Source organism: Hippopotamus amphibius, chromosome 9, assembly GCF_030028045.1.
Source record: "Hippopotamus amphibius kiboko isolate mHipAmp2 chromosome 9, mHipAmp2.hap2, whole genome shotgun sequence".
Lineage (NCBI taxonomy): Eukaryota > Metazoa > Chordata > Mammalia > Artiodactyla > Hippopotamidae > Hippopotamus > Hippopotamus amphibius.
In genome coordinates, this window is record NC_080194.1 from 57478974 (window position 1) to 57493583 (window position 14610).

Consider the following 14610-nt stretch of genomic DNA (forward strand, 5'->3'; position numbering starts at 1 on the left):
TTCGTTCTTGCTTCAGACTATCTTATAAGTTCTAAATTTGGTAATTGAAACACTGAGATTTTTCCCCCTATGCTTTAGATGAAGTGTGGACAAACTTTGTCTTTGTAAAGAGCCAGATAGCAAGTATTTTTCACTTTGTGACCCATATCATTTCCATCACAACTACTCAACTTCATCATCAATAATGCAAACAAATGGGCATGGCCATAGTTTGAGACCCCTGCTCTAAACCAATACATCTCTTCACATATACCCACCATAGTTGTGATAACTTGAACAGTCAACTTAAACCCATATCATTTTAAGCATTTTGGTGACTCTCTCCACCTTACCTTCACAAAATTTACTGTTGAATAGTAAACCCACGGAATACAATTTGGGTCAGATGGCCCTGGACCAGACCTTTTAGGAACAGTCCATCTGTAAGTTTTTATTTCTCCTGAAACAAATGAGAAGAAATAGAAAAAAATTTTACTCATGTTACCTCTGTTCCAGACAATTTACTTGAAGTAATACAAACAGATTCTTTGTATATTTTGGTTAAGGTTTATTGCTGAGTAGAATTACCCACTCATTAGAAATGTTCCCATTACATTCACATCTTGATTTTCTGTAGGTTCAAAATGATAGATTTTCATTTCAGACTATAGCCTTCGATCCTAGTTTGCCTTTTCTATTATCAGCTGATGTTTATTCAGGAAATGAAGACTTATTTTATACCTCAATGGTTTTTTTCCTCAAATTTTGTATCTTCTTAGAAGAGTTATGCTTGACCAGGTTTGAGTTACCATGGGCCTCAGCCTTGGCTTCTTGTGGAGTCACCAGGGAGCTTTGTAAACTCTCACTGCTCAGGCCTCATCCCAAACCAATGAAATTAGAGTATCTGAGATCTGGTACTAGGGTACCAGTATATTCCTTAAGCTTCTCGGGTGATTCTAATGTGCAGGCAGGTGAGATCTAGTTGGAACCAGAGAGAATCAGAGAGGCCTAGTTTCATATCTCAATCCTAAAGACTTGTTTTCACCCAGCCTTTGACAAGCTACTTAACCTCACTGACCTATAGTTTCCTTATTTGAAAAGTGGATTAGTTATCCCAGTTTTCAAATTGTTGTGAGAATTAAATGAAATAAAATACCTAGAATAGTGACTCACATTGAAGGCAGTCAATAATTGCTAATTTGTATGTATCCTAATAACAAATATGTGCACTCCCTCTTGTCAGGCCCCATATCTGTGCATCTCCTGTGGCTGACCCAGAGCCTTGCAAAGGAGTCATAAATATACTCATGAATTATCAAGATAATCACATTGTAAAGGGTCATTTAAATTGTTATCTCCTTTTGAACTATCTGTGTCCCTTCCCCACCCTATCAGGACAAACAACCTATAGCTAAATGTGAGCCACAAAGCAAAACAAAAGCAATGCTTACATGAAACTCTGCTCCATGTTTGTTCATGCACCAGGTGGTTAGCAATATAATTTTAGATCTAGTTTCCATGATTTTCATTATAGCCCCTATGCCTTGGTAATCCAAGATAAACAACTGATATTTAACTTTCTAAATGCAAGTGACTACAGGGGTGGTGTTATTAAAGTTGGAACAATCCATTGTCTATGCAGGCTGGGAGCCCAGCGCTCAACAAAAAAAGGATGCTAAGTAAATGTTTGTTGAGTGATTTAATAAAAAGAAGAAGAGGAAGAGGAAGGAGAAGGAGGAGGAGGAGGAGGAAGAGGAGGAGGAGAAAAGGAGAGGGAGGAGGAGGGGGAAAGGGAGGAGGAGGGGGGAGCAGGGAAGAGGGGGAGGAAGAGGAAAGGGAAGAGGAGGGGGAGGAGGAGGAGGAGAAGAAGAGGAGGGGGAGGAGAAGAGGAGGAGGAGGGGGAGGAGGAGAAATTTGATAGGGGCTTACTTTTCTTAAAATGCTAGTTTGCTCTCCTCAACCCATGCACCTCCCAATTACACTTTCTTCTCCAAACTTGTCTGGACTTCCTGCACAAGTTAGTTTATTGCTCCTACCCCCAATCTCCGAGTTCTCCCAAACCTTTCTGCCTTATTAGAGACCCTTGTGGGGATTGAGGATTGAATACCTCTGAGTTCTAGTAAAAAAAAAAAAAAGAAAGAAAAAAAGAATCGCTCCCTTGCCACGCTCTAGTCATTTTTCTCCCTCCTCTCACAGCCCTCACGTCTAGGGCTCTGGGAAGGCCGGTCAGCATAGAGGAGCTGTGTTCCTTGCCCCTCCTCACCAGCAGGGCACAACAGCCTGGGAGGGGTGATGCCAGCTTGCCCATGCCTGATAGGCACCTTTCTCCCTCCCTTTGGAGTTGCTTTCAACCACCAAAAATAAATGTATTTAATAACTTTTTTGATCCTTTTTAAGCCACTTCCCTCTTCGTCAAAGCAAAACACATCCATTATAGAAAACCTAGAAAGTACAAAAAATGTGAGGAAGTAGAAAAGATGATCACTCTGCTGTTTAAAATACCACCTCGAAGATAAAACCATTATTAACATTTTGGCTTATTTCCCTCTGGTCTTTCTTCTATACTTGCATTTTGCTTAACAAATTTCTCCTATGTCATCAAAACTTTCTTAAATGTTATTTAATGGCCGTACAATGGTCCATTATAAGAATATTCCAAAATTTACTTAACTATTTCTCTATAGATAGACATTTAGACGTTCATGAGAAGTTTCTTGAAGCAGCTTCTTTTTTTTAAGAACTTTTATTGAGATATAATTGACATCCAATAAACTGCATATATTTAAAGTGTACAATTTGATTTTTTCTTATTAGTTGAAGTAGCTTCTGATAGTGGGAGTAGGGAGTGGCAGAAATTGGAATAGTAACCAATAAAGATTTTCCTTCCCCCAACCCATCCTTGAATAGATACCTTGTTAACTTTTTCTAGTGATGCATTAGATTGTTTTCTTTATACATCTTTAAATTTTTGAAAATTTATATGACCTTTATTGCAATTACTATAGTATCATTGTAATGTTATTATGTATTCATAGCAGGTAAAACGGAATACAACGCCCCTGTAATTATACCTATGGCTGCTGTCAATTTCATAACTGAAGGTCACAGGGGCTCTTGGCATTTATTACAACCACAGTTTAACTGTGTAAATGTTATGGAAGCTCCTTAAATTGTGAGATCTCCTCTCCCTTCAATGCATGTTTTAAAACCCATTTGGAGTTCTGTCTCCTTTATATAGCTTTCCCTAATTGTTCCTAATTGAACAATCAGTCTTCACAGATTTTCTTTCTCTGAAATTTTATCAAGATTCTCAATATATTCTTGAAATTATTCACCACTTAGAATTTCATCATGCATAATGTGCAGTATTGCTGAAATGATTCATCTTGTTTGTCTTCTTTTTCTTCCAAACCCATTTAAGGCATCTTGAGAGAAATGTGTGGTTAAGAGCTCAGGACCTGACGTCAAACAGAGTTTCCACTATTACTAGCATTTAACCTGGTTAAGTTCTTTACTCCTCTTTGCTTCAGTCACCTGTTAAATGGACATAACTACCATATATCACCTATTACAGCACATTTTTCACAGTTTAGCATATCTGATGTCAGGATGTATCTTTCAATCAGTGGTATGTTAAAGTTTAATTGGCAGCATGCTTTTTTTTTCTTTCTTTAGTAATGATAAAGTAATGATACCCATTATAATTAATGGTGTCAGCTTAAATGAAATATGCTAGTGTCTACCTCCCTGGGTTATTTTAAGAATAAATGCGTTTTTAAAAATTCTTAAAAATGTAGAACCTGGTGCAAGGTTAACATTCAATATGTGTTAGCTGTTATTATGTCCTAATACCCTTTAAGGTTCTTAATGGAGCCCTAGGAACTCAATAAACACTTGATCATTGGGTGAATGGTGATTTCATATTGGGGTAATGGGTGGAACACACTGACGTTACAGTGAACTCTCCAAGACCCTTCGGAGATCACAAAAGATCAGTTGAGTCTGCAGTGCTCATCAGGATGGAGCAGATCTCTGGGGTAAGTTACCTGGCTTTGTGGCGGGCGCTTGCAGTCGCTTCCCACTATCCATGGCCTCCACGCCGTGGGCGGAGATGGAGTAGGGCCGACTGGCTTTGTTCATAAATACGATCAGGATGGAGTCGCCCACCTCGGCATGAATCATCGGACCTAAAGGCAAAACACAGGCCTATGTGCATTATCGTTGTATTTTCCTGTAATTTACAAGTAGGTAGTATTCAACAAAATAAAGGTTAGCGTCGTTATTAGTGTACTTCCTCTAGAGGGCGTTATTGGGTAGCATTAAATATCGCGTCATGTTTGACAATAGGACCAACCTGGGTTCACATCCTTCCTCCTTCCCTTACTTATTAGAGACGCCTTGAGTAAGTCAAGTAACCTATCTGAGTCAGTTTCCTCAACTGTAACATGAGTTTCATAACCTTTTAAAAACATCTTAATAACCTCTCTCAGAGGGTTACAGTAAGGATTGAATAGAATAATGTATGTAAAGTGCTTATTTCAGTGCATTGAAACACAGTAGGTACTCAGTAAATGCTTAAATTTTTACTCCTGCTGAGACATACTCTCCAGAAAAAACTATAGCCACAGGATATGGTGACTTTTTTGGTTTGTGTGTGTGTTTTTGTTTTGGAAACAAGTGCCCATTTTGTTATAATTAAGGTATTGGAATCCAAATGATTATGAAAATATAATGTCAATTAAAAAATTTAATTAAAACATACGTATATTTTATATAAATAATTCCATGCATACTAATGATGTAGGATATGGTGACTTTCAGTTTTAATCCCCCGTGTGTAACCATCGGTAAGGCTAAAACGGCTCATTATCTGGTAGATGGATATTGTAGTGAGGATGCAATGAAATAATGTGTATAAAAGGGATTTCTAAGATAACAAAATTGAAAAATATGTATTGATTTATAATCAATATGATGAATTTCACTGATGCATGTCCAGATGTCCAATACTGGCTCAGTGTTTGGATACCTTCATGAGACGTGCCCTCTTCTGCACCTTGCATGCACACATTTCTGTTAGAAGCAACCAGCCTGAGTGCCAGTGGAAATCGGCCCACACATTGCTGGAGAGGCCTGTACCCACATTACTGTGGGAGGCCCCTCACCCATGACTGGTGCCTCTTGGTGCCCAGAATGTGGCACAAACACAGTTTGCTCAGCCACACTGGCAGAGCATCATACACACAGGGGTCTTCACAAGGCATTGCCTGAGAGAGGTGTAAACAGACTTCCATCTTGGAAGCACATCAGACCTGATCCCTATGGTTCTCAATATGTATTTGTGTCCTACACTCACAGGGAGATACACTCACCGCTGACAGTCAGACCACACCCATCCATTCTTCACTGGTTCAAACCATGGTTTTAATTGCTTTTCTGGGAAATGTAGTTGGCCGTCCATATGAGTGGATGCAGAGCCCACAGATACAGAAAGCCAACAGGACTAAGCCATTTAATATAAGAGACTGAGCATTTTGGTACCCATGGAGGTCCTAGAACCAGTCCCTTGCGGATACCAGGGATAACTGTACTGATAAAAGCCTAAATAAATCTAAAATTTGTTGGGCTATTATTATCTTCAGAAGAAATATTTAGTATGAATCAGAAAGTGTCTGAAAAGCACTCTTTTCATGATAAAACTAGAAAAGAAAAATCTAGGCATGTTTTTAAACAGTAGTTTGGGGTAGAGGTACAGATGGGGCATGTGCCTTCCTATATTAAAATCACTGTTTATATATTCATTACCACTTAAATTGCACATGTCTTGCCGTATTGGTGAGAAGGGGCAGATGCCTTCTGATTTACTGCCTGGTGGGTCACAGGCAACAGTAATGACCAGAGGTGTGCCTGTCCTGTGCCCTTTGCAGCTTCAGGAGCCTGTCCTGTCCTCTCCCTGAGCTGCAGAAAATGAGTAGATGGGGGCTCCCGCTCCTTTGGCTGAAGTGCTGCTGGGCTTGCTTCTGATGAAGTCACTCGTTTGTGTCATTTTACTGAGCAAACCAAACTGGGGCTCTTTTTTTTTTTTTTAATTTATTTTATTTATTAATTTTATTGGCTGTGTTCAGTCTGCATTGCTGCACACGGGCTTTCTCTAGTTGCAGTGAGCGGGGGCTACTCTTCATTGTGGTGCGCCGGCTTCTCATTGAGGTGGCCTCTCGTTGCAGAGCATGGGCTCTAGACATGTGGGCTTCAGTAGTTGCGGCACACGGGCTCAATAGTTGTGGCTCACGGGCTCTAGAGCGCAGGCTCAATAGTTGTGGCGCACGGGCTTAGTTGCTCTGCGGCATGCGGTATCTTCCTGGGGCAGGGGTCAAACCCGTATCCCCTGCATTGGCAGGCGGATTCTTAACCACTGCGCCACCTAGGAAGTCCCAAACTGGGGCTCTTGGGGGGCAGCCCAGCCCCCTCTGCAAGATCAGCACCCTCTGCAAGATCAGCACCCTTTCTTCAGAAATCTGTTCACACACAGGGTTCAAAAGAGGGGATGTTCCCATGGGAGACTGCTCATTTGGTATGACAAACAAACTTGGGAGCTGATGCTAATAGATGGTGAAGATGGACGGGCCATTTAATAATTTATGAATCTAGTAATCCCGTGGTGCCTGATTTTAACAATAGGAAACACATTAAAGCCTTACTATTTATATAAGTTGTCTTGTACATTTAAAAATGGAGACAGATTTCAAAAAGTCATCTAGATTAGCCCTCTGCCTTAACATCGCGTCTTCATGATGGGGTCAGGTTTGGTGATGCTCAGGTGAAGAAAAGTGGGGAAGGTTAGCAGGAAGAGCTTATCTGATCTCCAGGTCAGGCAGCCCAGGGCATCGGACAGGCAAAGTTGGTTCTGAGAAGGCCAGGAGTTAGGGCCCCCAGAACTGGTTTTCATGGTGTGTCGTAAGGCACTGTGCATGGATGATTGAGAACCTTGGAGAAGTTATGCAAACACTCAGCCTACTGTTCTGAGGCATAAGCTTGTTTCAGATGAAAATTTCCTGGCTCAGCAGGAGGGTGGCAAAGGAACTTCAGGGCAACAGGTACTGGTTAGACTGCCCTGATGATATGGGTTCCTGTTTGTGCATCATCTGGTAGTCTTATGGCTACTGTTTCTACGAGCTGAGCACACAGCACACTCTCTGATAATGGGAGAGCAGAAAGTCATCACACTTGGATGAATGCAATCAGGCTACTCTGTTCCCTCTGTACCTTCTCAGGCAGAAGTCTAACCAGACGTGTGTGTGTGTGTGTGTGTGTGTATGTACGTGTGCGTGCACGCTGGCAGTGTGTGGCTGTGATCTGTGCCATACCCAGAAGTGCCAAGTGCTCCTCTCTTGGTGGTCGGGCTTTGAGCTCCACAAATTCTCCGTTGGTGTATTCCCTGTAGACCACTTTCTTGTACTGAGAGCCGATCCAGTTTTCAGTGTGGTTCATGAATATATCCCCATGTCTGCAAATCAGAAACAACAGAAATTAAAGTTGTTAGAGGGTATAAAAAACCTTGAGTGCTTCTGTGTGATTTGGGGCTGCCCTGGAGCAGCGCCTCCCAAATCTGGTAGCAACCAGGGTCTCCCTGGGGAGCTGGCTTTTTGCACCAGGCTCTCGGGGAGTGGGGCCAGGAATCTGCATTTGAAAGCATCTCTGGGGGCTCAGCTGTGGGCAGTCCAGCACTGGCCTATGGTCCACTCTTGGGGACCATCGCACTAAAGCCCTACTGGTGCTCAATCCCTGACCAGTCTTAGTTAGAGACTCAGAGGGCCCTTTGAGGTTGCACTTCTCTTCTTGGAACTAACTAACCTCACACACATGCTCACTCACGCACACACACACACATCCTACCACCCTGCATTCCTCCAGATTTTGTATGTATCATTCTGTACCTTATTATGCTTTTTCACTTTAAAGAGCTCAAGAAAGTCTGTGGGTTGTGTATTGTGCATATGCATACGAATATATATGTATATACACACACACACACATGCATGCATATATATATATATATATATATACATGTATACATATATACATGTATATATATATATACACACACATGCACACACACACATAGGCCATGCTGCAAGGCTTGTAGAATCTTAGTTCCCTGACCAGGGATTGAATCTGGACCCCAATGTGAAAGTACTGAGTCCTAACCACTGGACCACCAGGGGATTCCCTACATGTAGATACAGTTGATTCTTGTTATTCACAATAGTTATGTTCCAGAGCGTCACCCCAAACACTGAATTAACAAATACTGAATCATTATTCCAAGGGAAATACAGGGTTAGGTTCCTTCGAACCTCGGGTCACAGTATTTTCATCAGCAGATCAATCTATCACCTTCTTTGATGTGTGTTTCTGGTTAAAGACCTCTTACAGTGTATACTGCTGATCACAAACAGTGAACTCATGGCCAATAGTACTGTGACTCAGGCCCGAGGGAAGCTTATCTAACACCTGTATTTCCTCCGTAAGGCACATCACAGCCTTTCGGTGCTTAGGAACACTAGACAGCACTTCGGCCCCACGCTGGAGGAGCCATTTTAAATAGCTACATCACCAACAAAATGCACAAAGAAGAAAAAAATGGCTCTAAATAGATGACAAAAAGGACATTTGTTTCCATGTGAGGGCTGAAACAAGAAGGCAGAGAGATGCCTTGTTGGTTTGACCTCTGCTGGGAATGTGAACATCAGGTGACATAAATTTTTCACTGCTTTATTCATATCTGTAAATGACCACAAAAGCACCCCAAGAATTGATTTGGGGGTTACAGATAAATTTCAGCAAGTAGGCAAATTCACAAATATGGAATCTGCAAGTAATGAGGATCAACTATATGTTTTATCTAGCACCAAGCTAAATCATCACAAAAGACAGAAGCAAATCTATTGACTTTGTCTCCGAATATAATGTGTCTCACAGCTTTCCATTTCCCACTGTTAAACTGCCCACACCTAATCCAAAACTTACCTGTATTAACTGGAGTTGTTCCTAACTGTGTTCTCTGCCTCCGATTCTTCTTCTTTCCTTCTATTCGCTACACTGCAGGCAGAGTGATCCTAAGCCACACACTTGAGCATGTTGGTCGGTCCTTGCAGAAAGCTTTTTAAGGCTTCCCACTGGAAGTCTCCTGAACGCCACATGCCCTCCACAACTCCAGGCCTTCCCTGTGCTGCCTTCCTGTGCTGAGAGCATGCTTCCCACCTCTTCAGCTGGCCCCCTCTCTTCAAGTCCCAGCTCAAAAAACTACTTCCTCCTGGTAGCTTTCCGTGATCACCTACCCTCTCCCCACTTTCCCCCACATGGGGCTTCCCCTCCCACAGTGACTGCATGACTCAATGTGCTTGTTCTAATGTTTCCCCCTGAAACGTGAACTCTGCATGGAAGGACGTTGTGTGCCCTTCTCAGCACTTTGCACAATGCCTAGCACACAGTAGGTATTTAACAAATGCATGTATATCTTTTACCCCCCACTGTGTGCTTTCCAAGGGAAGATAATTTGTCTTCTACTTTTATTTTTCCAGGAGTCCTATTAATAATGTGGTGGTGACAAGCACAGACTCTCGAGCCACCTCTGCTGTTTTCTAGCTTCCCTCCTCTGCAAAATGAGGTGATAATAATTCATCTACCACCCAGGACTGGTGTGAGGATCACATGAGTTAAGACCTGTAGAGCTGTGTCTGTGTCGGACATCTATTAAGAACCACGTAAGCGCTTGCTCTCTCACCCTCTCGCTGGGATGTCACGTGATGTTGCTGGGCCAAAGCTGATGGAATGCGTCAAGTGTGTGGCGAGGGTCATATCGGGTTTGTAAAATGCCTAGCAAAATGCCTGGCTCATGGTGGGGGGTGGGGTTGCTCATAGACGGCGAGTCTCATCTCAAATCCCAGGTTAGTTACATTCTATGCATATCCGTCCACAAGCTCAGGAGGGCTAGGAATATAACTTCTCTTTCTCTATAGCAACCTACTCTCTAGTTTCAAATTCCCTCCCACTGCACAGCCCCTGGCATTGTGCAGACAGTTCCATTTGTTGCTTTTCTGGGATCCTGAGGTCTCCCCAGTGTGTTCTCAGGAAGCCCCAGAGAAAGACTTCCAGGTTCCAGGGTGAGGCAGCTGATCTGTGCTGACCAGAGTGATAACGATCTCAGGGAAAAGCCACACGGAAGGGAGGTTTGAAAACCAGAGGTGTCCTGTGATATGGCGTTGGGTCAAAGAGCAGAGGCATAGCAGCTAAGGTGCAGGGGGCGTTTGTTCCCAAGCTTCTATTGACAGAGGTGCCACAGATATGCCCCTAAGACAACTCGTCATTTCAATTCCGTGCTGCGTTTTTATCTACAGATCTGTTGTATTTTTAATAGGTGAATGTGCTGTCATTTCACTTTGCTTTTACTTATAAGCAAAATCCAGTGTGTAGAGGCAGGGTGCCAGCACACCCAGTGCCCTCTATTTCTCTATGCAGCCTGGAAGATGATCCCAGAAGACTAAAGCTAGTGCTTCCTGCCAGCCCAGAGGAATGGGGCTGAAAACAGAAATACTGAGTTTCAAGCAAATAATGAAAGCTATATTTCTTACATGCCCGTGGGCTAAGATTGTACATGTGACAAGACTACTATACAATGATTTCTTCAGTGATGGCAGCCTGTTAATTAAATAATCATTTTAGAAAAGGTCAAATTAGTATTAATTGCATTTTCTATGGCAGTATCAGTGTTTAGTTTGTATCAGCAGCACTGGTTTAGCAGGAGAGGGGTGTCTGGTTTAACACACTGGGTTGGTGAATCATTGAATGAATTTTAAATCCTGCTGTCCTTGAGGCAAATCTTTTAAAATGGAAGAGTAGGGACTTCCCTGGTGGCACAGTGGTTAGGAGTCCGCCTGCCAATGCAGGGGACAAGGGTTTGATCCCTGATCCGGGCAGATTCCGCATGCCACAGAGCAACTAAGCCCCTTGTGCCACAACTACTGAAGCCTGCAGACCCAATGCAACCCGAAAATAAAAAAGGGTCATTTTGTTTCTTCATTTATCCATAAGGTGGCACTGTTACACTCTTTTCCATGAGCCTGAGCCCTCAAAAAGGCCAAGTAAGAAGAGAAACAAAACGGCTTAAGACTGGGAACAGCTGGGTGTAGAGGAATTGGTGGGGGCATAACCACAGAGGATTAGTATGACGGCTGAGGAGGCGAGGGCGAGGGAAGTGCGACAATAAATATCAAAGGGGAACAGGGCATGACAGTCAGCATGGTGTGGGGGTGAGAACACGGGTCTGTCCTTGGAAAGGTGCAACTCCAACTCTGCCCGTGACTAGTTGGACCACTTGATTAGGCCGAGTCTGTATAGGGGATAGTGATACTGATGCAGACTGTGTTAAGGAAAGGTCTGAAGGACTGCACCTGAGATGCTTGTATTCCTTTCCTCCTTGGCTCTACCCCAGTGGCCCTGGTGCACTTAGTGCAGGTAGAGGACCAGCGCTCACAAGCCTGCAGTGGGCTTGAGCCCTGTTGATTCTTCGGTGCTTAGCACTGGCTGACAGCGCTTCCCAGGAAGGTCAACTTTCTGGGTGTCAGGCCTTCCAAAGAGACCTGCCCTTCCTGTCCGAACTTGGGGGTCTCTGCCAACGACTCCTACTTGCTCGCTGGTGGTCCCTCATGGTCAATGCTTGGCCAATGGCTCAGCCTCCATCCTTCTTCCCCACGGTCCTCAATCTATAGCTGCCCATCCTCTCACACCAGATCTGCACACCGTCTCTGCCTCTCTCTGCATCCTTCTGTCCTCCCAGGATCACCGTGAGATGGGCATATTTCCCTAAACCCTTTCACTCCAGGCGCTCACTCAAAGCCACATTTGGTCCGACAGTCACCCTTGGAATCAGCGAGCAGAGGTGAATTGAGCCCGCCCTGGGAGTGCCCTCAAAATGACTTCAGACCCATTCCCAGGATGGAGAGGGCAGCTTCCCTAAGCTTTTATGCTTCTGAGTAAAATCTCTGTCTGCCAGAAGTCTGCAGACAAAACCAGGGCATTTTTAGGTTCCACGTTTGACAAACGTCCGTGGAGCGTGTGCGACCCCACCCCAGAGACTTGGCCTCTGCTTCCCTGTGATACCTTTCCCATCCTGCGTCCGAGTGCTGCTTTTCGAACTCCCAGTTTTTGTTAGGGGCATAATCCCATTCTACCTCTTCAGCGGCAATGTAAAAGGTTCTTATCATCCCGTGTGGCTGCTCAGAAGGGTCCTTGTTGCCGCAGCTGCTGACCTCATATATTTGATTCATGCCTCTCACAAAGTGGTGCAGGGTGGCGCAAAACACCCTGAAGATGCCTAGAAGAGAAATGGCTTGGAGCTGTGTGCAATGCTCGAGTTTTTAATTTTGGTTTGCTAGCAAACCTATGTAGTTTATTTCAAAATAACTAACCAATAAGGTCGATTTTTAAAACATCAACTTTGTATAGTATTTAACAATCAGACCCCAAGGGGAATAAATTACTTTGAATATATTTACTTATGGGAAAAAAATACCATCTGAAATTCATTTGTCATGGACAAATAAAACTTGCAAAGTTGTTGCCAACAAGGGATTTCTCTGGGTCTTCCCTACTGTTCACACCTGTTAGATAGTCACTCCTGGAAAATCACTGATAGGTGAAGATTATCTTCACCCCACCCAGTTTAAAAGGAACGCATTACCTGTAAGATGAATATTCTAGACAAAGTTCAAATTCGGTCACATTTCTGAAGTCAGTTCTTTTGCCCTAAAGGCTTTCATAAGCTATAAAATGCAATACACAAATAAGGTATTATTATTAAAGCCAAATGTATTTCTTCTTTCTACATTCTGTCAGATGAAAAGAAAAAAGAAAAACCAACAATCATGTCTGACTGAGAACAATACAATTTTTAAGCTGAATTTTCTAAATGCCTTGGCATCAGGTATATATATCTTATTTGAACTCACCATAAAATCATATAAAACAAAATTATTGGAAGATATTAACTCAGTGAAATTATTGGATCAATAAATCTTCCCTTCCTCCAGTAGAGGAAGTGAGAGTGCAGGTCTCATTAACTATCTACAATGCACAGAGATCACTTCTATCATGCTACACAAGTCTAAATATTGCCCAAGAGCCCAAACCATTGGCTCATGGGGTACCCTCACACCCCCAGGCACAGATGGTGACCCCCATGAGGAAGGGTCTCTACAAAACCACAGAGAAGACACCTTGGAATTCAGACATGGCGGGAGCTTCCACTGCCTACGTGGGTCCCCAGGCAGCCCATTATTTATGTGTTCATCATTCCTTCAACAGATGAGGAATTATCTTCTCTAAGGATGGAGAGGAGCTTAAGGTCTTGATTGTGGTGATGTTTTCACAGATGTGTACTTCTCTCCAAACTCCTCAACTTATGTATATTAAATGTACAGTTTTTTGTGTATGTCATACATCAATAAAATGGTTTAAAAAAAAAGATCAAAGAGAAAATCTTTGACTTGCAGCTGACAGGCTCCTCTACCCATGTTTTGGGCACTCCTTTTGGCTTAGAGATATGGGACAAGAATTGGTGAAATAACTAAGCTTTTCAGCAATCACGGATTTATACTCACCACCAAACATAAACCGGAAAACACTGTCATCTAGCTCTTTAGAAGTCTGCAGGGCACATGAGTAAGTAGCCAACGGCCTAAAATTACTCCAGCCATCTCTAGCTTTGAATGCCTATTTCTATGGATTAAAACTATTCATCTGTTTCCCTCCTCTTCCCTCTTCGGTCTTGAAGAGTGGAGTAAAAAAAAAAAAAATCATTGTTCCCAAGGCATCCCTTGGGAAGATTCATAATTGATCAATTACATTAATATAGAAAGGCTGAATACTAGAGGTTTACAAGGCAAGGATTATGGAGCTCCTAGTCTAAGGCAGTTCTTGGGCAACCATTTTGAAGTCCAAACCTTAAGTTCTTAACCAGTGACATCTAAACTGCAGTTCCAGTGTGACGTAAAGAAGTAAATACCCATTCACGAAGGAGACAGAACTGGCAAGTGCTCATCTCGGGTAGCATGTTGGTTTCTTTTTAAGACGAATGAAAAAGTTGGGTTGGAGAAAGGTGTTGAACACCCACAGCATTTGCCATTTCTATTTCTCATGGGATAGTGTATGCTGCCATATGTTGCTCTATATCTTTTATTAAAATTCCCCATTTATCTAATTAGCTGGGGAATCTCTAAGATAAGGGACAGGCACTGGCACCTCAGTGGGCTCTCCATGACCTTAAAACCCAATGCAGCTTGCTTTCTGGGTGCCCAAGAGAATGAAAATTAGGAAGTCCCCATTTGGGACTTATTAAGAGACCACCATCAGTCCCTAAAGAAGGCAGATAAATTCATGTCCATAATGTGGAAGCAACCACTGGGCTGCTCATGTCTGGTTGATGCTTCAGAGCAGCAACTAAAATGAGGTTTGTGCTTAAAGAGAACAATAACAATAACAGAAATCCTCTTTCTTGGGGCTGAATTGTCCATGGGTATAAATCAAGAGCATTCTCCTAGGATTTGAGAGGCAAGGTCATCTGGAGGATGCTCA

At 42.8% G+C, this 14610-nt stretch overlaps 1 protein-coding gene across 2 annotated transcripts in view; it reads right to left on the bottom strand.

The window, feature by feature from the left end:
* The window catches only part of HEPHL1 (hephaestin like 1), a 96109-nt gene that overhangs the window by 12289 nt on the left and 69210 nt on the right, over positions 1–14610 (bottom strand). For both annotated transcript variants that reach the window (XM_057749775.1, XM_057749774.1), the window contains exons 12-15: positions 12139–12352; positions 7344–7483; positions 4026–4166; positions 333–439 (exon numbers count right to left, since the gene is read on the bottom strand). In XM_057749775.1, coding sequence (XP_057605758.1) covers positions 333–439; positions 4026–4166; positions 7344–7483; positions 12139–12352 — 602 coding nt within the window. The remainder of the gene's footprint in view (positions 1–332; positions 440–4025; positions 4167–7343; positions 7484–12138; positions 12353–14610) is intronic.